At 56.9% G+C, this 26,306-nt stretch overlaps 1 protein-coding gene across 2 annotated transcripts in view; it reads right to left on the bottom strand.

Moving 5' to 3' along the window:
* The window catches only part of ASB1 (ankyrin repeat and SOCS box containing 1), a 16,807-nt gene extending 749 nt beyond the window's left edge, over positions 1-16,058 (bottom strand). Inside the window, exons 1-5 of one of the 2 annotated variants that reach the window (XM_056820123.1) lie at positions 15,822-16,056; positions 12,642-12,783; positions 9,506-9,808; positions 7,151-7,537; positions 1-3,229 (exon numbers count right to left, since the gene is read on the bottom strand). The exon at positions 1-3,229 is cut by the window's left edge and continues 749 nt beyond it. In XM_056820123.1, the coding sequence (XP_056676101.1) occupies positions 3,097-3,229; positions 7,151-7,537; positions 9,506-9,808; positions 12,642-12,783; positions 15,822-15,969 (1,113 nt within the window). In that variant the 5' untranslated portion in view covers positions 15,970-16,056 and the 3' untranslated portion in view covers positions 1-3,096. Of the gene's footprint in view, positions 3,230-5,922; positions 7,538-9,505; positions 9,809-12,641; positions 12,784-15,821 lie in introns of those variants that run through there. The other variant, XM_056820122.1, reaches the window with a different exon arrangement.
* Positions 16,059-26,306: the final 10,248 nt, after the last annotated feature.

The following is a 26,306-nucleotide window of genomic DNA, read 5'->3' as shown; positions in this document are numbered from 1 at the left end:
GCCAGGACCGAGCGTCGGGGGTTGTTGGGAATCACAGACACATCTGACGAAGCTCAAAGGCACAAACAAAGGAAGCCGGGATGGATGACCCCAAAGGCTTCACGCCTCGGTGCCTGCCCTGCTCTGCCAGTGGGGAGAGACGGGGCAGCCGCCCCAGAAACCCCGACATCCATCAAGTCACAGACGCAGACCGAACCGTACAGGGAGGGAGCCAAGGGCAGGATCTCTGCTTCCAGAGTCTGGGGAGCTCCCGGACTAAGAAAGTCCCTCCTGCCACTCCCTGTACTTCCTTCCTTCTTTATCTTTAACAACTTCCAGCATTAGACGGATGCCTAGCGCACCGGCCGGCCAGGGGACTTGCTCAAGGTCTCCTGGCCCCTCACAGGGAGAGCTCCTGGCTTTGGGGCTGGCTCCTTGTCCCACCACACAATTCCATAATAAAAACTGTGTCCCCCCTTTCTCAGTCATCCCTGCTTTGCACATTCGAATTCAGAGCATCCCATTTTGGCCATCACAAGCACTAGCTCAGGAAGGTCCGGAGCTCCCCTTCAGGGCTGGTCCGTGGCACAGCCGAGCCTTTCGTGGGCCCTCCTGTGGGATCTGCGGCCAATTCCCTTGGGGTGCTCTCAGGCTCCTGCAGCCTCTCCCGTCCACACCACGCCATTCCTTCACTGGCCTGACGGACCACGTCGCCATTTGCTTCGGATTCAGAGGTGCCGCAGATCCCTCTGGCTGGGAATCCCTGGGCAGCCGGGAAGGCCCAGAACCACAGGATCCTACAGCGGGGAGGGACCTCAGAGGCCGGCCGGACGCTTCTCAGCAATAAAGCCCGGGGCGTGGGACACGAGCATGGCGCCAGGGAGGACGCCGCCTCTGACCCTGCTCCCCGGGTAACTTGAGGACGCCACGTAGGTTCTCTGAACTTAAGTTCCTTCATGCAGATGCCCCGTCACAGATCGTCCTTTGGAAACAGTCCCTTCACACACTCGGGAAATGCCCGTCATGAGTAATGCTGCGTGCCTGGGGAATCTCTTCCTTCCTCAAAGTCGTGGTGAAAAGATGGGGGGGTGACCCTAACAGAAGACCTCAGAGGTCCCCGTCAGCTCTAGTCAGGAGCATCCTCGGAGGCCCTTTCATCCCAGGGCAGCAAGAAAGAAAATGCCATCAATTCTCCAGAAGTCTGGCTGTCTAGCAGCCAGCACCTCGGCATTTAGAAGCACGCTTCTGGGGGGATTTGGGGTGCTGGTGAGGCAGAGCCCTTATCTTCCACCCCCCACACACCAGGAGAAAGCATGCTCTTGGAGAGAAAGGACCCTCACTTGTGCCTTTGTATCCCTGACGCCGCTCCTTGCCTGGCTGTCCTGCGTGGGATGGCAGTGAATGCTGTTGGTCGAGCACTTGGTCCGCCCGCCGTCTCGTGCATTCTGGACACTCCTGCATCATTTGAGGTCCAGGAAGGCAGGCATTGTTTCATTCGGTGTCTCTAGGTCGCCAGCACGGAGCACAACACCCAGTATACAGCAGGTGCCCAATACATGCTCGAAGATCGATTTACTCATTGAGCTAGAGCCTCCTCTTGTGGCTGACCCATCGTCTGGGGAAAGCTGCTTTCATCTAAGAGATGGGAGGTGAGAAATTGGGAGGCCTTATTCCTTGCTAGCAGGCTGCCACACTCCAGGCTCTCCCGCTGATGACATATCAGGGCTTGTCCTACTCTGGGTATGAATTCGAGGGAGACCAAGATCAAGGTTTGCCTTGAGATAACTACGTTTGGGACAATTAAAGACATGACCAAAGGAAAGTGCGCCGGCCCACTAAGGAAGGAGTATAGGGATGGCAGAAGGGGAAGGCGGCCGAGGACCGAGCCGAAGGGGCCGGAGATGCTGCTTGCGCCAATCCACATCGGGTACCTTCAGTGAGAGGAAACTCGCCCTTCGATCTCGTCCTTCCCTTTCTGAACAGCTGATCCATCCATTTCAAAGGTTTCTTTCAGCGGGAGGGGATCTCCCTCTCCAAGTCCCGCAACTGTGCCTGCTTTGGACAGGTCGGACACGTCCGTTTGTCCTTCCACGGGCCGTTGTTCAAACGCTTGCAGACATCTTCCAGGTCCTCTTCCCCAGTTCTTCTCTCTTCCAGGCTGAATAGCTCTGGTTTCCTCACTCGTCGTCAGGCCTGGCATCCAGTGGCCGCCTCCGTCTTGGTCTCCGTCCTTGTCAGTCTGGCTCCCAGAAAATCCCCCCCACGTTCTATACCCCAGGGCTTTGTCTCTCGGACTCCAGGCCGCGGTTCGTTGCATCTTCGGAAGCTACTCCAGGAGCAATGCAGTTGTGTGTGTGTGTGTGTGTGTGTGTGTGTGTGTGTGTGTGTAGATGACTGTGAGAGCAGAGAAACAGACCGGCGTGGTGGCTTTTGTGCCTCTCACACCTCTGACGGCCAGATGCCGGCTCAGATCCAGTGGAGGATGGTCAGCATCCATAGGGCAGGCTAAAGCCCTTCCCTCAGATGGGCTCCTCGACTCCCCTCTGCCCGCATCCCAGCTTTTACCCCCGCACGCCCCCCGCTAGAATGGGAGAGCCTGGAGAGGACATCTGTGCCCTTCTTTGTTCTTCCCAACACTCCTGGCATGAATGCTGGAGGACGAACATCTTCCTCTGGTTAACACGTTTTCCCAACACTCGGACTCCTGTCTATCCGATACTGAAGTAGACGGAGAGCACTTGCTCGTTTGTGGTTCTTCCGGAGGTGTGAGCTGACCTCTGGAAGCTGATCCGATCCCTGACCCACATCGGCCCAATCCTGCCCTATGGAGGTGGCTGTGATCGCTCAGCCGCAGAAATCCACGGGCAGAACCCAAGGGAGAAGGAGCGAATGTGCTGCGCGCTGCGATCGCCCCACCGACAACGAGCCAGCGTTGGATCAAAGCTGACCGAGAGTCGACCCTCTCCACAACACGGCACAGACAGGAGCCCCTCATTCACATCAGTAAGAAGCAGCCACGTGAGGACCATCTCGAGGGCTCGGGGAGGGAGAGGCAGAGGGACGGGCAGACCACCTGCTTCTGTCCTCGAGGAGCACCCCGTGATCGAGGCCCACGTCTTAATTCTGCTCATGAAGTAAGAACTGCTTGATGGCATCCGGGAGGGGCAGGGAGGGGATAAGGTACAGCCGACACTTGCCGAGAGCCCTCCTCACGGACACCCGGCACAGACACAGCAACGTCTGGGGGCACCTAGAGAGGAGCACAAGGAAAGAGAAGGAAAAGCTCTCAAGTCAAGCACCTCCCACGAGGAAACCCAGGCCAGCAGCCGACCACCCAGGCCCCACCCCCACCCCCGAGCCACACATCTAGTTTGGGGCGCTTCCCATTAGAACATGCGCTCCTCGGGGCTTCTGCCTTCATTGCTTCTGGAGGGTTAGATCAGAGCTGGGGGCTGAAAGCCCAGCATGTCTTAGCCAGGGAGGACGTGCTCCTCCCTCCGCTGTTCTGTTATTCTAACTAGTCATCGTGGAAGGCTGCAGTGCCAGGAAGCCTGGGCCAAGCCTGAAGGCTTCAGAGGTCCAAGGAGAGGGATCCTGCTCTCTCCCCACAGTCCAGGCCTGTCGAGAGGAGAATGACTTCCTCTACAGCATAAGTGTAAGAAGCCATCTACAGCCATGGAGTGGGAGTGCGAGGGAAGGAAAAGCATTCCTGGCGAGGCTGCGGAACTCTGAGGCGGGGGGGGGGGGGGGGGGGGGGGGAGGCGGGGGCGGGGGCAGCGCAGCCTCGTTACTGTTACTGTAGAAACAAGAAACCAAATAAACCAGTGATGGTCGGAGAACTTTGTGTCTTGGTCCAAATGGGAAGGCTGTGTGCTGTCAATGCAGCGCCGGTGCCTCAGTTTCCCCCTCCTTACTCTAGGACCCTTGGGTGTAAACCTTAAAATTTCTTAGACTTATGAATGTTGGAAATTTCCCCATTGGGAAATTTTTAACTGGAAAAAATTTCCTACTGATAGTAAGAACTCTATTGGAATGTGAAAACCCTTGGCATGGGAGGATCCTTCTCCTCCCTACTTAAGACTACTTTAGGACAGAAACCTTTTGCTAAACAATGGAAAGGGTTTTGACCTATGCTTAAGCATAGAACAGGAAGTTCTTTGAGTCATGATTGATTTTAGAATTGATACAATAGAGATACTTGGAATGACAGAACCAGGTCTTGGAATATACAATCTCCACCCTACTTAGAGTAACAGATTTAGAAAGGGCTGCAGCATAGATCAAGATTTAATTATTTGAGAATATGACCTTCAACAGGACATGTGCAAAGGGGGGCAGACCTCTAGGTGGTCCTGGGTTAAACTAGAGCCACCATTGGCACAGGGGAGACATTGACAGTGATTGGTAGATGTGAGAACTGAGGGGAGGGAACTTAGATGGTTTCCTTAAAGATAGCGGGGTCCTGAGGAGAGAGAGGGTTTTTTTTGCTCTGGGAGGTTTTTGCTCTGAGTGAGGTGGCTCTGAAGAAGGACTGAGGAGGTTGATCTGTGGAGGACCAGGAGAGAAGGCTGGCTCTGAAGGAGTAGAATTCTCTGAAAACATTTCTTGAAAGGAGGCTCTCTTGAGGTGGAGCCTGAGGTTGGCATGAGAAGCCTTACCTAGAGAGATCTTGGGTGAGTGATAAAACCAACTGCCTGATTTTATTCATTCTTATTCCTTTCTTACTTTCTTTTTCTATTGATTAATCAGTGTATTATAAATTAAATTCTCTATAAAGCCCAGTTGGCTTGGGCATATTCATAAATTGGGAATATATTCCCTGGCAACCATCTTATATTTATATAAACCCAAGACACAGTAGAAAACATGTTTCAGTGGTCATAAGTGATATATATATATATATATATATATATAATATATTTCCTTTGCTCCCAAACATTTTAATTATCATATGGGACCGCCCCCCTCGTAAAAGCATCCTCTCAAAGGAGATACGATCCACTTCACAGCATGGCCTGAGAGCAAACCATTAGGGGATTTGGCTCTTGTTCCAAATGCATTCTAAAGCCTTGCGGGCTGGGACCTAAAAGGACGGACTGGACTTGGTGAGAATCTGTCAAGAAACGCACTCGATGACTTGCACACGGGCAGGAACCTGTGGCTCCCCCACGACCCCGGGAATTCCAAGGGCAGCTTCAAGCAGGAATTCCGAGGGATTGGCAGCCCTAGTGGCCAGGCAGAGGAGAGGCCCTGGTGGAGTAACTGGAGAACAAACAAACCTCCAACGAGGGCCCTCCTCTCTCTCCCTCTCTCTCTCTGTCTCTCTCCTCTGTCTCTCTCTCTCTGCTCTCCATCTCCTCTTCTCTCTCTCCCTCCCTCCTCTCTCTCCCTCCCTCCCTCCCTCCCTCCCTCCCTCCCTCCCTCCCTCCCTCACTCCTCTCTCTCTCTCTCTCTCTCTCTCTCTCTCTCCTCTCTCTCTCTCTCTTCTCTCTCTCTCTCTCTCTCTCTCGCTCTCTCTCTCTCGCTCTCTCTCTCGCTCTCTCTCTCGCACATCTCCAAGGAAGGTGCTCCTCTGAAGGAGGGCTTGCTCAGAGGGAACCTCTGGAAAGGGTCACCAAGGAGGTGGGGGTGGGGGGTGGGAAGCAAAGAATTTGGAATCAAAATGTTTAACAATTAGGAGAAAAATAATTCAGAAAAGTAAGCGGGATTCGGTGACGGGACTTCGCCCCCACAGAACCGTTTCCATTTGGATGGCAGAAGAAGCAACTGAGAATGCAGAGCTCTCTGGCGAGCAACCCTCCCTGGGACCCCAGTGCCAAGGGCCTGGAAGGGGAGGCCTGTGAGAGGCCCTGCTGAACCGAGAACGCTTTTCCTTGCCATTTCTGATGTTGCTTTAGGTAGAAATTCTTTTTTGTTGCATCACGTGGATTTCACAATGCTGGTGGTGGCATCAAGGTCCTCTAGGGACCAGTCAATAAACATTTATTAAGCTCCTACTACATACACAGCACTATATTAGCCACTGGGGGGGGGGGGGGCGGGATTCAAAGTTCAGAGAAGGCTTGGCCCCGGCCCTCATGGAACAAGATGGTCCCGGGAAGTCTTGGATTTGGAAAGAGGGGACCGGATTTCCGTCTGGGTCCTAGACTTACCGCCTGGTCACTAAGCTTCCCCAACCTCAGCGTCCTCATCTCGCCCGTGAAGGCTGGGAAGTGGCTGCCTCCGAGGGCCCTTCCAGCTCCATCCCCGGATCCCAATAAGCGTGGCCAGGAAGGGACAGGAAAAAGCATCTCAGCCCTGTGGATGCTCACCGGCAGGGTCTGAGGGCGGCTGAGGGCCACTAGCGGGAGATCAAGGCAGGCTCCGGGAGGGGGTGTGGGCAGCCCTGAGCTGAGCCCCCGGGTGGGTAGGAAGATGGCGGAAAGAGGCGTGAGGGGGGCGGCGAGTGGAGGCTGGTGCGGCAGGAGCGCGGCAGAGTGGGGCAGCGCAGTCCCATAGCCTCGGGCTTCTCCAGACAGAGGGGGATGGGGCGGAGCCACAGAACTGGTGGGAGGGCGGGCGAGGCCAGAGCGGGCTGCATGTGAGTGGGCTGGCGCTGCGTGCTGGCGAGGTAGCGCCAGCCCCACTGCTCTCCTCAGCTCCTCGAAGCCTAGATCACGCGCCATCCGGGCCCCTCGGGCCAGCGAGGCTCACTCGCAGGAGGGTGCCGGCAGACCGCCCACCAACGGAGCGCGCCGGACTCGAACCCTTTCCCTAGGAAGGCCCTGCTCATTCCATCCCTGGTCAGGGTTCAAGGCGGGGAGGGGGGGGCTGCACAGGCTGGGGGCGGAGCCAGCTGCCCGGGAAGGCGGGCCTCCTTCTCCGCCCATCCTCTATTGCAACCAGAGTCCCAGCCAGTGAACTTGGGCCCTGAGCCTGTCTCCTGGGATCCTGCCTCCTCCTCCACTCAGTCCTCCGGTTTTACCCCAAACGTTGCCACCATCGATCTGAGGCAGCAGGGGGCTCCGGGCCTGGAATGGATTCCCCCCTTTGCGCTGGGGGGCCGCCCAGTTCTACCCCCGCCCTGCCCCCTTCTCCCAGCCAGAAGGGGCCGCCCTGCTCCCCCAGCCCCCGCACAGCCCGCACGCGGTGAAAGGACACCAAGGCAAGGAAGGGCGCAGGCTCGCTGTACTTACTCCTGGCTTCTCTGAAAACCTGCAACGCTTCCGGGTTCACTTTCACGCGGCCTCTCGCCTCGGCGTTCAAGGCTTCCCACTTCACCAGGTTCAGGTTGGCCCCGAAGTCCACCAGCAGGCTGACAAAGGCAGCCTCACAGCCGTGCCGCAAGACGGCGTCCATGACGCAGACGGGGGAGCCCCGGCAGAAGCCCTGCACGTTGACCGGGCCGTGGCAGTTGAAATCGGGGTTGGCGCCCGCCTGAAGCAGCAGCTTGAAGCACTGGAGGTTGTGGTAGGCGGCGCTGATGTACAGCGGGCAGACCACCAGGGAGGTGAGGCGGCGGGAAGGAGGCGGCATCCCGGGCGCCAGCGCGTGGCTCACATCCACGTCCGCCCCGTACCTGCGCCAGAAGCAGAGGTGAGGCCCCCTGGGCGCGCTCCCTGGTCTGCCCCGGGCCACGGGGCGTTCTGACCTCCCCACCTCCGTAACCCTCAAGGGCTCCCTATTACCTTCCGATCCAACCACAGTTCTGCTGGTCTTCCTCCAACCCGGCCAGGCCGCCTGGCTCTGGGGGCTTCCCGGGGGCTTCCCGGGGCCTCGCCCTGGGGCCCCCCGGCCTGGTGCCTTCCCTCCCGGGGCCCCCCTGCCTCCTGCCTGCAGCTCGCCTTTCATTCTCGTTATTGCAGGGAACCAGGACTACACAAGAGCTTGGCATTTGCACAGCTTCACCCCGCAGCGACGGGGAACCTCAGCCCCATCTTACAGGGGAGGAAACTGAGAGAGCAGCCGTGACCTGTCCAGGGTCACTCCTGTCCTCCGGGGTCTGAGGGCGGCTCTGAATTCCATCTTCCTGAGTCCAAGCCCTGAGCCTCTCCACCTTCCAGCTGGGGAGGGGCAGCTCCAGCAGGGAAAGCTCCCCGCCCACAGGAATATCGACGCCTGCGGGGCATTGCGCATGTGCACAGGGGCCTGCAGCCAGGCCCTGGGGGGGGGGGGGTTCAGATGTGCCCGCTGCTCCGCTGAGGGCAGGTGGGCCGCCAGCAACAGCCGGAGAAGGAGGGGGAGGAGGAAGCGAGGCGCCTGGGCCCATCTCTGAGCACCGAGCCAAGGCAGAGGCTGGGCCTGGGGGCCAAGCGGGTGGGAGGATGGAGGAGGCCGCTTGAGGGTGTGTCTAGGGCGGAGTCGCCTTGAGGCCTCCCCAGGCTCCTGCCGCCTAGAGGGATTTGGGGGTCTCTTGAGCCGAGGCGTTTGGCCTCCCTCGCTGGCGGGGGCGGGACTGAGCCTCCTCCCAGCAGCCTGGGGAGCAGGTGCACAGGGAGCACCATTTTGCCGGATGGAAGCCGGGCCCAGAGGGGCTGCCACATGCGAGATGGGATTCGAGCCCGGACCCTCCGAGCAGAGCCAGTCTCCCCTTTGTGTTTCCGGTGTTTTAGGTGACTCATTTCCTGCTGCCACCGGAAATCGCCGGGAACAACCTGCTGCTGGCAGAGGCCTCAGAAGGGGAGCCAGAACAGGAAGGGGAAGCTGCTAACGTCCTGTCCAGCACCTCAGGCCACGGCAGCCAGGCCTGACCCTTATTGCTCGCTCCTGGAAGCCTCTGAGGAGGGGAGTTTCAGGGTTCGAGCGGCCCCAGGAAAGATGGGGACCGAGGAGGCGCGGCCCATCCCAGGAGAAAGGAACAACGACCCTTGCTCTGTCTACCAAGGAAACCCCGGGTCCCATCTCCTCGCTCCCCTCCCATCATGTCAACTTCAAGCCTGAAGTTGTCATTTACTGCATTTATTAAGCCAGGAGGACTTCACGGAGGTGGTGGAGAAGGCAGAACATCTGAATGTAGCGTCCTCGGTCATTTCAAGATAGACAGCCTGGATAGCCAAGCTGGGAGACTTGAGAAGACCTCAGTTCAAATCTTGCTTCAGATACCTACTAGCTGGGTGACCTTGGGCAAGTCACCTACCTTGGTTTGCCTCCGTTTCCTCCACTGTAAAATGGGGATATAATAGCACCTGGCTCCCAAGAGTGTTGTGAGGCTTCATAAAGAACTTGGCACAGTGCCTGGCACCCAGCAGATGCTCTATGTAAACCAGGAGCGATGGGGACTGTAAGTCCCAAAGAGGGAGTCAGTAGGGACATTGCACAGCTCACCAGGCTGCCCCTTGGTGGCAGGGAGAGCCACTTCATGGTCCCGTCTCATTGGACCCTGCCTGGGCTAGCATGAATTAACAGGTTCAGAGATGTTAGGAGAAACCCGGGCTCACATCCTGCTTCCCACCCTTAATTGCTGTACATCCCTAGAAAGACTGCTGAACTTGCCTGAGCCTCAGTTTCCCCTTCTGGATAATGGGAGCATCCCACTGCCCACACCTACCTGATGAGCTCCTTCAGGATGTCAGCTCTGCCCACCCGGGAGGCGTGGTACACCGGCGTGCTGCGGTGATGCCGGCTGCCATTGGGGTCGGCTCCAGCCTCCAGTAGGATCTGGGCGCATTCCAGATGCCCATTCACCACGGCCACGTACAAGGCGGTCTGGCCCTTCACGTCCACCAGGTCGATCTCAGCCCCTTTCTGAATCAGGAAATCCACGCAGTTGCCATGGCCAGCAGTGGCGGCGATGCGCAGCGGGGTACACGGCAGCCAGCCGCAGCACCACACCGACTTCTCATTGATCCGGCTGCGCAGAGGGCAGAAATGGAGAATCCCTCTTTAATGGAAGTGGACTGGACCGAGGCCTGGCAGGGTGAGACACAGACAGGGACACAGACGCGAAGGAGCTCCAAGAGAGGCGACCTGCGTCGTGCCCTTGCTGGACTCTCACGTCCAGGGAGAAGGACACAGAGACCATGTTTTCAGACATTAATTGCGAGTTGAGGCTGGAGCAGAGGCCCAGCAGCTGTAGGGTGACCGCCAGACCCTGAAGGGTCCTTGGAGCCCTTTCCTCTCGCTGAATCCCCTCACTTTATAGAAGAAACTGAGGCAGGCTCACTCCCAAAGATAAAGAACTTGCCCAAGGCTCCTCTCACTGCCCGGTTAAAGTGAGGCTTCTTTTAATGCACTCCCATCCAGCACTGTTCCAGCCACACTGACCTCCTGGCCTTCCCCTGGACATATTTCATCTCCCGATGGGAGGCCTTTGCCCATGACTAGCATATTCCCCCTTCTTACCTCTACCGCAGCCCCAAGGGGCTCCAGTTTGGAGAGAGAAGAGACCTCAGACCATTGACTCCAACATGCCCATTTCAGAGATGGGGAAACTTGAGGCTCAGGGCAAAGGCCTGAGGAAGCTGGCCAAATCCACACAAGTGGCAAATGACAGTCAGGCTTCAACCCAAGATTGGAACCGTGCTGCCCTTTAAGGTCAGAGAAGCTTTCCACTGCCCTGAAGGATCAGGGGAATGAGCCGCTCTCACTCTGGGACCTCCTCAGCATGAGATACGCCTCCTTTTATCTTGGACTTTCTCAGAGAAATCCAAGGGGGTTCAGTGAGACAAAAGTGGAAAAATGATCCTTTGGGAGCCTTGTTCCCTTGAGGAGTTGCACAGTCTCTGCTAGGGCCTGTGGGCCATAGGGTAAAGTATTTACTAGATAAAGAAACTGAGGCACAAAGAGCATGCAGGGACTGGACCAAGGTCACACTGCTAGCCCTCTCTGCAGAAGGAGAGGATTCTACACAGATATGAGATGGAATGCAGGAGAAGCAGAGAGGGCAGGCAAGGGCGCTTGGAATGTTCCAGAGCAAGGGTTTCTGGGAGCCCAATGAACTCTGAAACCATTCAGTTTTGAAGAGAAAACAGCTCCTAGACCCCCTTCAGGATCAAAACAACCCATCCCTGAGGATTTTCCCTGTCATATCCGAAGCCCACTGTGACTCCTCACCAATCCTGTCTCTGTGAATTCAAGATCTGTGAGGACTGCCTGGATGTTCAGCTGCCTGAGAGGGTTTACACTGGAGGGGAGGCTGGGCCAGTCCTGAGGCCAGAACTTCTTCAGTCATGCCAGCCACACCTACAGCTGTTGCTGCTGCTTAGTTTAGCCTCCAGAGAGTTAGCTAGCAGAGAGGAATCCCAGCGCTTAGCTGAGGGATGAAGGGACCTGCCATCTGCCTGTGTTGTTAGCTAGGGAAGCCCTGTTGACCCTCCTCCCTAACCTCATCCTGGTTGTCCTATCCCCAAATAAATATCTGTTCTAATATAATAAGCAGCCAGATCTGTATAAAGAAGGCTCAAGAAGGTGGGTGGGTGGAGGTGCTTCATCCTGGGGGCAAGCTTTCTCAGGCCAGGCTACCTTAAACTCCTGGCTGACCATTACTGCTCTCTCACTCTCTCTCTGTCTCTGTCTCTCTCCCTCTCCTTCTCTCAATCTCTCTCTCCATCTGTCTCCCTCACTCCATGCCTTTCCCTCTTTCTCTGTTTCTGTCTCTCTCTCTGTCTGTCTGTCTGTCTCTGTTTCAGTCTGTCTCTCTGTCTCTGTCTGTCTGTCTCTCTCTCTCCTCTCTCATTCACTCACTCATCCCTTCTACTGCTGCCACATCTCACCCACCAAAGTAGCCATCTTGCTCTCTGTCTCTGGGAGGGAATACCCTGACAGGTTATATTGCAAAAAATACCTGATCCCAGGGTCTCCCTCCCTCTTATCCCTGCTGACCTGGGTTCAAGTCCCTCCTGGAGATACAACACAAGAAACCGATCTTTCTGTGGATTTGGGAGCTGACCCAGAGGCCAGGTCAGAAAGAACCTCTGCTGGGAGGGGACCCCCTGCCCACCCCCATCCTATCCTTCCCCTCCTTCCACCTCCCCTAATCTGCACCAGCATGGGGGTGAACTGAGAACAAGGATGGGGAAATGCAGTGAGCCCAGGAGGTGAGTGAGGAAGGCTGGGGGGGGGGGGGGGAGCTCGCTGGCCCAACCGTCCTTTCTGCCACCTCACAGACAGGAGGGGCCGCAATCTTCCCTGAGAGGAGCATGTTCCATTTGGAAGTTTCTCCAACCAAAGCAGCCATCCCTGAAGTGGAGCCTGGGCAGAGGCCTTGGAGGAGAGCTCTGCGGGCTGACCACCACCCCAGGGAGGACAGGAGCCCCAGAAGCTAGACGGCTTCATAGATGGAGAGCCAGTCCTGAGAGGGGAGGTCCTGGGTTCAAATCTGGCCTCATACTCTTCCTAGCTATGTGACCCTGGGCGAGTCACTCAATGCCCACTGCCTCGCCCTTACCGCTCGCTATTCTGCCTCGGAACCAACACGCTGTAGGACTTCTAAGGCGAAAGGAAAGGGTTAAAGCAAATAACAAGCTGGAGCAGATCGTGTCTAAGCTTCCTGCCCAAGCACTGGTGGCCCTTGAGAGCTCCCTGAGGACCACAGAGCGGGGGAGGGATGGGAAGGGGCAGGATTCAAACCCGCCACCCTTTCGCCCAGTCCAGCACTGTCCAGCCCCCCATGTTGCCTTCTTCTTGGGACAAAGTGAAGTCTGGGCAGCCCCGGGGCCCCAGGGCGAGGGAGGAGGCGCGCCTACCTCTGGAAGCTCTCCTCCTGCAGCAGGCTGCGGATGGTCTGGAGGTCGCCCACGTAGGCTGCGTCGTGCAGTCGTGTGTCCTCGCAGTGCTCGATGGGGTGGTCACAGAACTGCTCCCGCAGCCACTCCTTCAGATTAGGACCTGCGCTGGAGAGAGGGGGCTCGATGACGGGGGCCAGGGAGCCCCCCTCACCGGAGACCTCCTCCGTCCCCGCGGTCCTGCTTCCAAAGCCGCCTCTCCATCCATCCTTCCCTTCCAATCCACAGCCCTCCCTGGCTCTAGTGTCGGAAGTCCTGGGTTCAAATTCTGGCACTTTCACCCCCTCTCTCTGTGGCCCTCTACAAGACACTGACGTTCTCTGGGTCTCCGTTTCTACGCATGTAAAACGACGGAGGGGAACTAGATGGCTTCCTGGGTCCCTTCTCGCTCCGCCCGGACTACGATGCCCATTCGTGCTGCAGAGCAGATCCCCAATTCGGGTTCAAGCCCGGACCGGCTCCTCCTGCCCCCCATTCATCCCCTCCCTGACTCTCAGGGCTCCGTGTGGGCCCGCCCCGCCCGCCCTTGGGGACCCCTGGGGGGGGGTGCACCAAAGCTCTCCTTCACTTCGCTTCCTTTGGGACCCGACGGTCTCCCTGTGTAAGTATTCGCCTGGCCACAGGTGTAAAGGAAAGCTTGTCTCAAAGCAAATGACCAAAGGGAAACTGAGTCTGCTCGGACCCTGTCACGGAGCCTTCCCGGGGGCCATGCCGCCAGGGTCTCCCGCTCCTGCTCCAGGCGGGTCTTGGGCACCCTCCCTGCACTCCTCGGGCTCACCCTGGCCCCCACTAGTCAGCCATTCCCCAATGGGGGAGCCCCCCGGGGGACTGTATGATAGGTCCCTTTTCACCACGGAACTCTGCTGGAGTTCTGGGGTCCAAATGGTCTCCCTCCCTCCCAGCTCCTGGAGCTGGCGAGCCGTTCCATGTGGGTTACCCCGTAGTGCCCCAAAGGGGGTCTCCAAGGGCCAGCGGGGCTCCGCTATGCCTCAATGAGCTCTGCGCACTGCCCAAGGGGCCAGTCAGGGCAGCCCGGAGCAGAGAGGGGCCCCCCCACCCCGATGAAGCGGCAAGAAAAGAAGGAAAGAATCCGGTAGTCTAACAGTATCCCGGCTGGAAACGGGCTCCCCCGGGGCGCCTGCCCACTTGGTCCCACCCCTCCGGCCCCTCGGGGGTGCCCGGGCCACTTCCCTGACCGCTCTGGGCTGGGTTTTCTCATCTCCATGATTTCAAAGGTCCCTTTCCCAGGCCGGGCGGGGGGGACCCCCACCTGCCTCTGCTTCTTGGAATGCAGGCTCAGCTCATGGGCTACTTCCTGCGGGAGGCCTTTCCTTATTCCTGGTTCTCTGGCCGCCCCACCAGCCCCCAGATCCCTGGTCTACATTCATTTACATATTACATTATTTACCTTATTTAACTACATTATGACATGATTTAACTACCCTTAACTCCAGCCCCCACCCCCATTCCCCCCCCCCCAGGAAGCTTCCCAAGGCCAAACCGTTGGTAAAAACTGACCCATGGTGGGGTAGTTCCAGTCCAGCAGCCCCTTCATCCCTCAGCAGAGGTGGGGGAGCCCCATGGCTAGGGAGCCGGTAGGGATGCTGCCCTCGCTGCAGGTGCAACTGGGGGACCCTGGACAACTCATGTGAGCTCTCCCCGCTCCAGGCAATTCTCCAAGGCTGGAGACTGCAGAGAAGAGCCAAAGGGAGTCTCCCGGCTTCAGAATCCCCACATCAGGGCACTCCCAGGGCACAAAGCCAAGTGGTCTGACCCCTGAGAGATGGCTGGGAAAGGCCTGCTCATCCTGTTCAAAATGCGGAAGGCGGTGCCGGGAGAAGCACAGAAGACTTCCCTGCACAGATGTGCAGGCGAGCCAGCAAGGACCGTCAGGAAATCACAGAGCAAAGAGGCCCAAAAGAAGAGGCGGGCAGCGACGGCCCAGCCTGGCCCTGCACGGATGGGCAGCCAGCGGCTCTGGCCCTCCCATAGTCCTTTTCTTCCTCTTTCTTGGTCTTTGAGAACCAAAATCCACAAGTGGGGCTCCAGACGAAGGGCAGGAAGTCAGCAAAGCTCTCTGCTGGGACCTTCAGCTGGCATGGCAGTAACTGGGTCATTTGCCTTTGTTTGGTCGGACTGCGTATAGATGTTCACCATTGAGAAACCTCAGTCCGTCGCATCGGTCAGTGGGCGCAAGAGCCAGACCCCTCACTCAGCCGAGGAGCCGAGGCTCAAGGAAGCAAAGGGGCGGCAGGAGCCCTCTTGGGAAACATGGACCTGGAGGCTCCCTCCTTGCTTCTGGGGGCAGAAGGGAAATCCAAGGGCCCCAGAGGTCAGAGCGCCTGGCGCTGGCCAGCAGACACAGAAGCTGGCCTAGAATGGCAGAGCTGCAAGGGGCTGCCCAAGGCGGCCCCAGCCCACTCTTCTGCTCATCTCTCCCTTCCTGAGTGTTCCATGGCCTGCGCCCTCACCTGCCTCTCAAGCCCATTGCTCCCCATTTCCACAGCTGGAGGCCTCCCCGCCCCACCCCAGCCAGTGGAAAGCCCAGCATCATCTCCCTGGACTGACCACTGAACACTTCCTCAGACTCTCGCCTGAGCTAGCACTAGTTCCCCGGCAGAGAACGACAAACGCAGGCGCCGCATCGCCTTTCATCCTGGCACCAGCCCGGGAAGGCCCAGCCCCTCACTGTCCGGAAAAGGAAACTGAGGCTGAGAGCTGCGGGGGGGGGGGGGGGGGGGGGGGGAGGCTTCCTGTGTCCAGGGCCAGCCAGCTAGAAAGCTGCAGGCACTGGAGCCGGCCCTGGGGTGGCTCCAGTGGCCCGCGGCCAGCCGGGCCTCCCCATAGCCCACTGGGCAGAGGAGGCCGCCCAGGCTGGGGGAGGTGCACCCAGGCCGAGCTCAGTCACACTCCGGGCCGGATGACGGCCCCTCCGGCCTCTGCGAATGGGCCTGGCCCAGGCCTGGGGAGGACAGAGAGGCGGCTGTCCTGTCTGGGGGCGCCCCGTGTCCTAGGAGCCTCCCGGACCCGAATGACCTGGCCGGCCGCCGCCCCCGCCCCAGCCCCGACGCCGAAGGCTGGTCCTCGGGCTCAGCCCCCCTCCCATCCCCTTCGCCCGCCCCCCCCCCCTGCCGGCCATACCTGCGTTCCCGTCCGTAGCCCCGAACGGGGCCCCCCTCCAGCCGCGGGGCTGCTCGTCCAGGCTGGGGCCAGCCTCCCCGGACTGGGAGCCGGAGCCGGGGCCGGGGCCGCCGCCGAGGGGGCTGTCGGGGCAGCTTCCTTCGGCCATGGGGCAGCGGCCGCGGCGCAGGCCCCGCCCCTCCCCCTAGCCGGGAGCCGCGGCCAGGCCCGGGCCAAGGCCACGGCCGGCCCCGCCCTCCCCGGAGCAGAGGGCAGTGGGCGGGGCGCCGGGCCCGCGATCGCCGCCTGCTTAAAGGGCCCCCGCCGGGATGGTCCCGCCGCCTCCTCTCGCGCCTCTCCGGGCTCAGTGCAGCCCCCCTGGGGGGCGGGGTGGGGCCAGGTCAGCCTCGGGTGCAGGTGGGAGCCGCCTCCCCACGCAGGGAGCCCCAGGGGGGCGGCTGAGGGAGAGCCGGCCTCCCCTATGCTGGGAAGGAGCCGGCGAGGAGACGCTGCTGCGATGAAGCACCCGCCCCCTCCCCCCCAGCCGTGCAGATCGCAGGCTGCCCCCCTCACTCCTGAGCAGTACCGTCATCATTGCCAGGGGCCAGCCGGCTCCGCACTCTAACGGCAGGCACCAGACGAGCACTTATTGGGCACCTACTGTGTACCGGCACGGGGTCCTGCCCTCTAGGCGCTCGCGTCCTGCGGGGGCTACAGCTAGAAAACCGCCGGGAAGAGCCACAATCCCTTGCAGAAGGCTTCCTGGAGAAGGTGGCATTTTAGCAGGACTTGAAGGATGGCCCGGAGCCCGGGGGGGGGGGGGTGCGGGGGGGGGGGGGGAGGGAGGTCACCAAGTCCCAGAGGACACGGAAAGGAAAGGGCTTCAGAGAGCTGGGAAAGCACCAGGCGACAGAGTAGAAAGAGCCGGAACCTTGGGCCGAGCCGGAGCTCGACTCCTCTTAGCTCTGTGGGCAGCTAACCCTGGGCAAGGCGCCTCCCCTTTGTCGAACGAGGGGCATGGGGCAGCCTCTAAGATCCGGCCCATCGATTTATTAATCAGTCGGTCCCTAAACACTTATGAAGCTCCTACTGTATACGGGGCCCGTGCTATGGGCTGGGGATTCCAAACCCAAGTGAAAAGCGCCTCCCCCTCCCCACAGATCCTTGAGCCCCTCTGTCCCTCTTCCCCTCACAGCTGCCCGCCTGGCAGCCCCCTCCCCAGCGGTCATTCTCTTCTGCCCCGCGGGGTATACACGAGTCTCCGCCATCTTAACTAAGTCCAGCCTCCACCTTCCGTGTTCCCTGTGGCCACCAGGAGCCCTTAATGGCCACTGCCTACGGCCTTGGGCCAGGCCTCTTCCTTCCTGGCCTCCCCTCCTCTCCCAGACTCTGAGATGGAGCCATTAAACACGGCCAGGAGACCCCTGCGGGGGACATTCTCATTCTCCCCCAACCCACAGGGGCCCTCAGACCTGGGCAGACAGTGACCAGGAAGAAGGACTCACCTCCCCCCATCTGCAGCAGGTCAGGGAGGGAGAGTCTGGCCGAGCCCCCTTGGGACCTCCTCTGAGCCCCTGATCCCAGGACACCCCGGACCAGCCACAGTCCGTCCCAGAGAAGGCAGAGCTTGGGCCCAAGGCCAACGTCCAGGCCCCTTGCATGGCCCCAGGGGGTGCCAGTGGCCAGATGACCCTGAGGGGTCAAGATCTGGGAGAGGCCCTCCAGCTCCTCCAGCCCCAAGAGGAGTCGCCAACCTAGAACAAGGTGAGGCCAAGACAGGAACCAGGCGCTGCCCAGGTCAGGGGAGCAAAGGTGCTCTGCAGGTCGGAGAGCCTAGGGCAGGCCCACCTTCGAGTTACAGCCTGAAAACACTAGCAATGGGGGCCAGAGGCCCAGGGCTGGGGACACCCTCCAGCCTCCACATCTGCTGCAGCTATGCAGCCTGGCCAGATGTTTTCCTGTGGAAGTGCTCTCAGGGTGTGCCTCTGCCCCTGGCGCCTCCCCTTTCTGCCTCTCTGTGTCTGTCTATCCCTCTTCCTCCTCCTCCCTCTGTCTGTCTCTGGGTGTCTGCCTGTCTCTGTCAAGGGAGGGACTGACAGAGCACACAGCCACCCTCAGGCCTGGAAAGGAAACAAAGCAAATCCCTGGGGCTCCCTGGACCTTGGGGCCTCCTTTCAGTGGAGGCCTGGAGAGCAAGTGCAGCCTCCATTTGACTTAAAGCGCCTCCGTCCGAGGCCTTTGCCACCATATTCCTGCCTTGCCGGGCCCCAGGGAGGTGTTGGCAGAGGGACGGTGGCCCTTCTGTGGGGCAATAACTCAGAAGAGAGCCGAGCAGTCCGGGGAAGCCCACGTGCTTCCACCAGGCTCAGGCCACCCATGCACAGGGTGTACTTGGTGGGTGCTGGGTGTTGGGTGTGCCCACGTGCATGCATGTGCCAAGGGAGGCCCAAAGTGTGGCAAGGCAAGCCCAGTCGTGCCCTTCAAAGAGCTTCCAAGCTGGGCCTCAGAGGGGAGGGATGCCATGAGCAGAAGTCAAGACTTCCTCTGTTGCCACCTCCTTCAGGAGGCTTTCCTGGATTTCCTTCTGCCCACAACACTCAGTAGGAGCCAGACTAAGCACTGCTGCTACAGAGACAAGCAAAAACCCAGTTGCTGCCCTCAAAGACTTACAGCCAGGCAGGGGAAATGGCGTGTGAACACGAGGACACCTACAAGTTGGATGGAAGGTCATCCCCAGGGGAGGCGTTGGAGCAATGGGCCTTCCTCGGGGCGGCCCCTCCCTTCACCCAGGTGTTGGTATCCCTTCTCTTCGGGGCTCCTCTGGCCAGTGGCCGGCCCTCGAGGAGCCCCTCTAAGCCCTCCGGCACTCCGCCAGAGCCCTCCCGCCACCATGGCGGCCACCGGACCGATGGGGCACCCAGAGGAACCTGGGGGTCAGGCGGCCTTTCCTTGTAGGAGGAGCAGGCAAAGGCTGGCCAACCCCCGGCCCAGGGGGAGGACGGTGCCGGGAGGCTCAGCTCAAGGCCCCGAGTACTAGAAGAGAGGCCATGACTGATGGGAGCGAAGAGTGGAAAGGCGGCCCTGTGCAAGGAAGGGGACGTCGCCCGGCTTCCTCTGGGCTCGGGGGGCAGAGCGAGGAGCAGACATCACAGAGAACTAGCTGAAGCTGTAACAGCAAAGCATGATGGGAGCCTGACTCATGACGACTGGGCCATCCCAGCCCGAGTCTTGTTCACAAGTCATTGCTAAGCAGGAAAACGAGTCCGTGTGCTAAAGTGTGAGGAAGACGCCTCTCTGGAAGCCTGTTCTGCCCTTCGCCAGCGGATGGACGGGGAGAGCCTGAGGGGCTACGGGGCCCAGAATCACTGGAGCCATGGGGGGGAGGCTTGGGGGGGTCTCACGTCTGACACTCCCGTTTTACAGCTAAGGAAAATGAGGCCTGCACTGGTGAAGGGCCGAGGATGGCAGAGTAGAGTGGAGGAGGAACTTGGAGGCTCTGGAGTCCAATCCCGCCTGTGCCAGAAAGAAGAAAGCGAGGAGTGGGATGGGGAGGAGAGGGCCCCTTTTCTTCCCATGAGCCCCCAGGGCAAAGCGAGTCCCTGAGGGCACAGGGCGATCCTCTGCTCTCTCCACAGTGCCTGGGTTGGCTCTTCTCTTCGGCCCCAGGCCTCCCACATAGCTCGAGCAGCAGCCCATATTTATTGATGCTATTATCGGAGCAGAGCAGAGCAGAGAAGTTCTGACTGCAGCCAAAGTTACTCCTTCTTTCTGTTGTAAAATTGGACTTGAACTCTGGACTTCAACCCCCACAAGCCTTTGCTCCACTTCCCCAGAATGCTTTGTAGTCTCACGGGATTCTGAGGTGGGCCGAGATCGAGAAGGGATTTAACCTGATTGCAAAGGTTTTTGAGCTCTTTTTTGGACTTCTGTTTGGGGGCAGATGTGGCTCTTTCCATAATGTAGGTGAGGTCTTGTCTAGGCCTCTGGCCTAGGCACGTGTTTTTTCTTACTTGTATATTCTTAAATTCTCAACCTTTAATAAACCTCATAAAATATAATACTCCTTGCAGAGAGAAACTAATTTCTACCTGCCTCAGTCTCCCCTAAATTTTAATCTTTACACTGTGAATCTCCGAAAAGCCAGTGAACATCCCGGACACAAAGGGATGGGGCTCCCCTCCCTCTTTGGGGGGCATGTGATGCCCGGGTCTCGGGGTGGAGTGCTGGGGCTGAACTTGTCTCAGTGACAAGGAAGATTGAGTTCAGGGAGGGAAGAAGGTCACACCCCAAGGCGAGAGAGGCGTCCCTGAGCCTTGTTTTGGAAGCAGGATGGCCAGGAGCCGAAGAGGAGGGGAGCATCGTTTCCCACTCAGTCCCCTCTATGGAGATCCAGCCACTTGGGGCTGTTACGGAGTGCAGTGACATCCATGGAACACCCCAAGAGAAGCCTTTGGGCTCAGCTGTTAGGAGACATGGAAGAGCCTGCTAGAGTCCAAGCTGGCCATGTGCCGATTTCCATTTTGTCCCAGGTTATCACAGCTGACCCAGGAGTGGCTCCATAGAACATGACCTTTCGTGCGTTTCTTATTCCAGTGCCTTTGTGCTTCCCAGAAGCCAGATCAACTTACCTACAATATAGCTCTGTCCAGTCACCCCACCTGCTCACAAACCTTCAGGGGGTTCCTGTTGCCTCTGGAGTGAAATCCAAAGACCTCAAACCTTCAATATGGTGCTCCCTACCCTTCTCTATTGAATCATTTCATTCTTTTCCCCTTCACCCCCTCTCCATTTCAGTCAAGTTGGAATGCTAGCTATTTGGTTTGCATAACATTACACACTGACATTATTCTTTCACAAAAGAGTTCCCTGGTGCCTAGTACCTGGGTTTGAATCCCAGAACTGCCACCTACTACAGGTGTGACCTTGGGCCAATCACATCAATGTTCTGAGCCTCAGTTTCCCCATTTGTAAAATGAGCAGAAGAAGGCAATGGTCAACCATTCCAGTATCCTTGCCTATAACTCCTTATAACTACTACCTAAAATTGCCTATGTCTACCTATAACTGCCTATAACTACTGCTAAAAACAACCATCCTGCAAAGTTCTAACCTAATCTAACCCAATCAAAACTAACCCAATCAATGTTTAGTTCAACCCCATTTAGGTCTGTCATCGAAGACCAGCTACCTCCAAAAAGTTCAAGAAATAAAAAAACCCTAAGAGCCCAAACCAAAAGGCAAAAAGCCCTCTCAGTAAACTCAGACCTGCCTTTATATTCCAGCAACTAAATGCCAACCACCAACCCAACATACTCCCAGCAGCCAACTTGCCCTCAACTGCCAGCACCTAACTGTCAGCAACTGACAGGCTGACCAACTGATGCTGGCTCTTTCTTTACCCTTTTTCTACCTCACTTCCTGTCTCTATGGTTCCTCCTTACTGTCTCTTCTACTATTTCTACTTCCTGTCAGTGTGGGCTTGTTAATCCCATATGTCTATGATAAGAGGACCTCCAGGTCCCTGTTAAATTTTTTTTTTTAAATAAAGAATTCCTTTTTACAGTGCTCAGGAGGGGAAAGGAAGGGCCTCAGTTTGCTGTGCTGAGAGGGTTCATTGAAAGGTTCATGTCTAACCTGGAGGAGGAAAGACTCAAGAGGGACATGAGAGGGCCACGTGGAAAAGAGCCCCTGGGGGCTTGTTCTACTGGGCCCCAGAGAGCAGAATTAGGACCAGTGAATGGCCACAGGTCATGGACCAGAAGCAGAAGCAAACATTCCCTGACAAGGAGGGGGTTGTGTCCAGTGGAGAGGGGGTGGCTCCATGGACTTCAGGGCAAGTGTTTATTTTTTTTTAAATTTTATTTAATTAGTCAATTTAGAACATTTTCCCTTGTTTACAAGAATCATGTTCTTTCCCTCCCCTCCCCCTACCCCTTCCCATAGCTGACCCACAATTCCACTGGGTTTTACATGTGTCCTTGATCAAAACCTATTTCATGGCAAGTGTTTAAGCAGAGCCTGGATGCCCATTGGTCAGGGAGACTGCAGGAGAGAGGCTTGTTCTGGCAGGGCCTCTTGAGATTTCTATGACATTGAGTCACTCAGGGTCCAGCACAGACTCCTGGGGTGCCCCACTCTGGACCTCTTGTCCAGGTGACTCTGAGCTGAGCCATTAATCATAGCCGTCTGGGTCCACTCGTCCAACTCATGCCAAGTCTGCCCAGCCGTAGCATTATTAGCAGAGAGCTGGATTTGGATTCAGAGGATCTGCTTCTGAGGCCATCTCCGACCCCTTATGGGTTTGACTTCTAGCAAGTCATTTCTGCTCTGGGGGCGTCTTCTTCCCCATCTGCACAAGGAAGGGTCAACGTCGAATCAGCGTCCAGAGGCCCTACAGAGGATCCTGGGACATCCAGGACTCATTGGGGGGCTCAATGTTTCCCCAGATCCCTGGACTCTCTCGGCTATTCCCTGCCAGTGAGCATCACTCCGAAGGACGGGATCAAGGCAAGCAGAGGCCACCCACCCGAGGTAGGAAAAGGGGTCCTTGGCGGGACTGACAATATTCCTTTTGTTTCCCTCAATCTCCTTCCCAAAGGGATCCCCCCCCCCCCCATCTGAAGTGACGGTTTCTTTCTTACAGAGAGGATCTGAGCCTGGCTGAGAAATCCCCAAATACATATGCAGCCATTCGAGGAATTCCTGGCAGTTTTCCTGCTGTCTCCACTTATCGATCAGGCCCGCCCAACGCTCAGACCCCCTTTCTCTGAGGCTCGGCCTCCGCCTGGAAGCCAAGGCCTTTCTGAGCCTCATGTCCAGCCCGGTCCGGGTAGAGGCTAGCCGAGCCCCAGTAAATGGCCAGGAGCGCGCCTCGTTCTATGAATAAATATCCGCATTAATGCAGGGAAACAAAGCTGGCTTTCACTTCTTCACTCAGTGGTCCATTTGGTGAAGCACTTAAGCCGAGGCCAGTCCAACATCCACACATAACTGTTTTAATTACATCCTGTGAATTTATTTTTCCAGGGAGAAAGATTTCTCAGGGAAAAAGTCGATAAAAGTAACTTTAGAAGCCCTGTAATTCGGTGCGTGTTTCCTCTAGGAAATCTGTTTAGTTTAAGTCCCAGGTTCGAACACGACTTCTTATAAGGCAAGGAGGGCTTTGAGTGGAGTCGCTGACAGCCGGGGCTGGGGCTGGCCATTGTGTGGAGCCTGGGGTGCCAGCTCCAGGGGGACCCCCAAACTCGGCTCCTCCCTCTTTCTGTGTATTGGCTCCTTCCTGCCCTTGGCTCCAGGGAAGAAATGAGAAATGGACTCCCTCCCTGCTTTGCACAGGGTGGGGGGCCCGTGGGTGCGGGCCCCTGCCTAGATGGACCAGCTCGGTGGACGGGAATTAGTTTTCCTGAAATCCTTCTCCCATCATCCCTCTCTTATTCTTTGCTACCTGCGATGGCTCGGGGGAGAGGGGAGCAGAGAACATCCGCAGAAGGCAAGGGACTAGAGAAAAAGGATGCTTTTTAAACGAGGGAAGAAAAACAATGACTTTTAAGGCCGTTTGGAGGCCTTGAAAGCAGCTTCCGTTCCCCGAACGAGCCGACTGTATTCCAGGCGCACAGCCCGAGCGGCTCTTAAATAGTCAGCGTCGGATTTAAAGGTCCCAATCTTGGGTCACTTGCGTGTCCAGCTGTGCATCCGACTTTACGGGGGAGAGACAGGTGTCTCGTTGCACTGTCCCGCTCTGCCGGGGGGACTCCTGGGCCCGACCCCAAGTTCAAGCGCCTCATGGGGGCTCCATTTTGGAGGCTGAGAGGTGAGGAGAAAGTGGTCCCAGGATCAAGGACGGCAGAATCCTCAGGCTCTTGTTTCCTTGGGCTGGGGACAGCCCAGGGGCTTGGCCTGTGGTAATTAATGGGCTTTGTTGAATCTGGTTCTGAGGTGTTACAAGGGAATCACTTTAAAAAACTGATATATATTAATTTAAGGTCGCCAAGGAATCAGCTATGTAATTCCTAAATGAAAAACTCAAGTCAGCCGTCAGCCTTTTTTGGAGTTTAATTACAATAGGAGCAAGAAAGGAATTAGATATATATAGAGAGAGAGAAAGGGAAGAGAAGGGAATAGGGCTTAAATACCCCTTCTGTTTAGGCTGGGCCAAAAGGCCCAAGCCCTTAGATAGCTGGGGCAAAGAAAAGAGATCAGTCCCTATTACTCACGTGACCAAAATGGAGAAAGTCTCAGAGGCCCCCACCTTCAGCTTCCTTCCGAGCAAGCTTTCTCCGAGCCCAGGAACCACACCGACCAAAAACTCAACCCCCTCCAGTCTCCAGACCCTCCTATCTTTAAGGAAACCATCCAAGTTGCCTCCCCTCAGTCCTCACATCTACCAATCACTCTTCATCAATTTCCCTGTCAATGGAGGCTCTCGCTTAACCCAGGACCGCCCAGAGGTTTCTGGCTTTTGCACATGTCTGTTGAAGGTCATATTTTTCAAATGATTAAATCTTTACTCCTTTGCTACAGCCCTTTCTAAATCCTGTTAACTTGAGTAGGGTAGAGATTGGAATAATTAAATTTTGATCTAGGCTGCAGCCCTTACTCAATCCTGTTAGGACTGAGTAGGGTGGAGATTGATTCCAAGTATCTCCATTGTATCAATTCTAAAATCAATCAAGACTCAAAGAAATTCCTGTTCTATGCTTAAGCATAGGTCAAAGTCCTTTCCATTGTTCAGCAAAAGGTTTCTGTCCTAAAGTAATCTGAAGAAGGGAAGAGAAGGAACCTCCCATGCCAATGGGGTTCCCATTCCAATAGACTACCAGTAAGAAATTCTCCAAGTATGAAATATCCCAATGGTGAAATTACCAACATTTATAAGTCTAAGGAAATTTGAGGTTTACAGAGGCATGTCCGGTGCCCCTTCGGTCAACACCCCGGTGATGGCTCCGGGGGAAAGGATGCTCCAAGGGGCCCAATCCCAGAGGAGCCATCTCAAGACTGACTGGTCTGGAGTCCTAGAAGGTGCTCCTTTCCCTAAAGGGGCCCTCCTCGGTCCTAGGAGGCCCCGGGGGCTTGGAAGGGCCTCCAAGAGCAGCTCACAACAGCCCGGGCTTCGATTGGTCATGGGCCCTTTAGGCAGGCTGGGGAAGTGGATGGATCCCTGCTCAGAAGGATGTTTTCCAATTCAATCCATAGCACTATAGACAAAACCAAGGCTAGGGAAACGCGGTTCTGAAAAAAAAAAAGTTCACAGACCCAGAATAAGAAGTCTTGATGGAGTCCAATCCCCTCGTTTACAACAGGCAAAACCGAAGCCAAAAGAAGCCAACAGCTCGCTTGTCATTTGTCTGGCACACGAAGGTTTGCAAAGTCTATTCCTCCCAGAAACCCTGATATCTAATAAATATTATCCCCATTTCACTGATTGGGGGGCTTGTTTTTCCCACCCCCAGAATTTGACCCCCTGCTCCTCCCCATCTTCAGGCCGATTCCAAAAGGAAGTGAACAGCAGCTCTCATTTGGATAGACTGAAAAGGTGTGCACAGACACATAGAGGAATCCACTGGATCCGATAAGAAAGCCTGCTGCATTGGAAAAGGCTGACGGGATGCAGAAAGTTCCCCAGAGGCGAGGCGGCCTCCTGCCTCTAGGAAGGCGTTGGGTTGGGGGCAGGAGGGCTCTCTTCTCCTGTCCCTTTCTGGGGCCAGGCTTCTCCTGGGACATCTTGCTCTATCACTTGGCCTCAGATGATGGGTTGCCCTTGCCATTTGTGTGGCTGTCATCCCTGTGTCTCTCCCCTCTCCCATCTTCCCCCAGACCTGGTTCCTTCTGGGAGTGGCAGAGCCTGGGAGTTCCTTGATGGTTTTCAAAGGACTTGGGCAATGGCGACTGCCCTAAATAAGACTCAACGAATACTTCGGAGACTCCTATGCACAAGCTACTCTTCTGAGCATTCAAGAAAAGGACAGGAATAATAGTGGCCTGAGAACCAGGCAGGAGGACCTTACGACAATGTCTGGAGAGGGTGAGCGGAAGGAGATGCCACTCAGCCTTCAACCAGTGGGTGGAAAAGCTCAGAGGACTGAAATACTGGATGGAGGGCTTGAGGCGGATTGTTACGACCTTGGAGAGCGAGCCCTCCCTTGGACATCCATGAGCAAGTCAAGCAATCAGCCAACATGGCCTCAGTGGCTCCTGTGTGCCAGGCACTGGGGATGCCAAGAGCAAATCCATCCCTCTGCTCAAGAAGCTCACATTGTTCCTAATGAGGAATAGAGTGAGAACATAGACAGACAAGCAGCATGAGCCAGAAGTCAATGGGGCCAATACACACCGAGGAGAAAAACAAGGGATACTGGAAGGGACGTCACCAGCAGCTGGGGGGTCATGTAGGGCTTCATGCAAAAGATGGAGCTTGTCTTCATCATAATGGAAGAGATGGATTCTAGAAGGGGAGGGAAGGAGGAAGAGCATTCCAGACTTAGGAGATGACCAGTACAAGGCAAGAGA

Source organism: Monodelphis domestica, chromosome 2 (assembly GCF_027887165.1).
Source record: "Monodelphis domestica isolate mMonDom1 chromosome 2, mMonDom1.pri, whole genome shotgun sequence".
NCBI classification, from domain to species: Eukaryota; Metazoa; Chordata; class Mammalia; order Didelphimorphia; family Didelphidae; genus Monodelphis; species Monodelphis domestica.
This window is presented reverse-complemented; position numbering and strand designations above follow the sequence as displayed.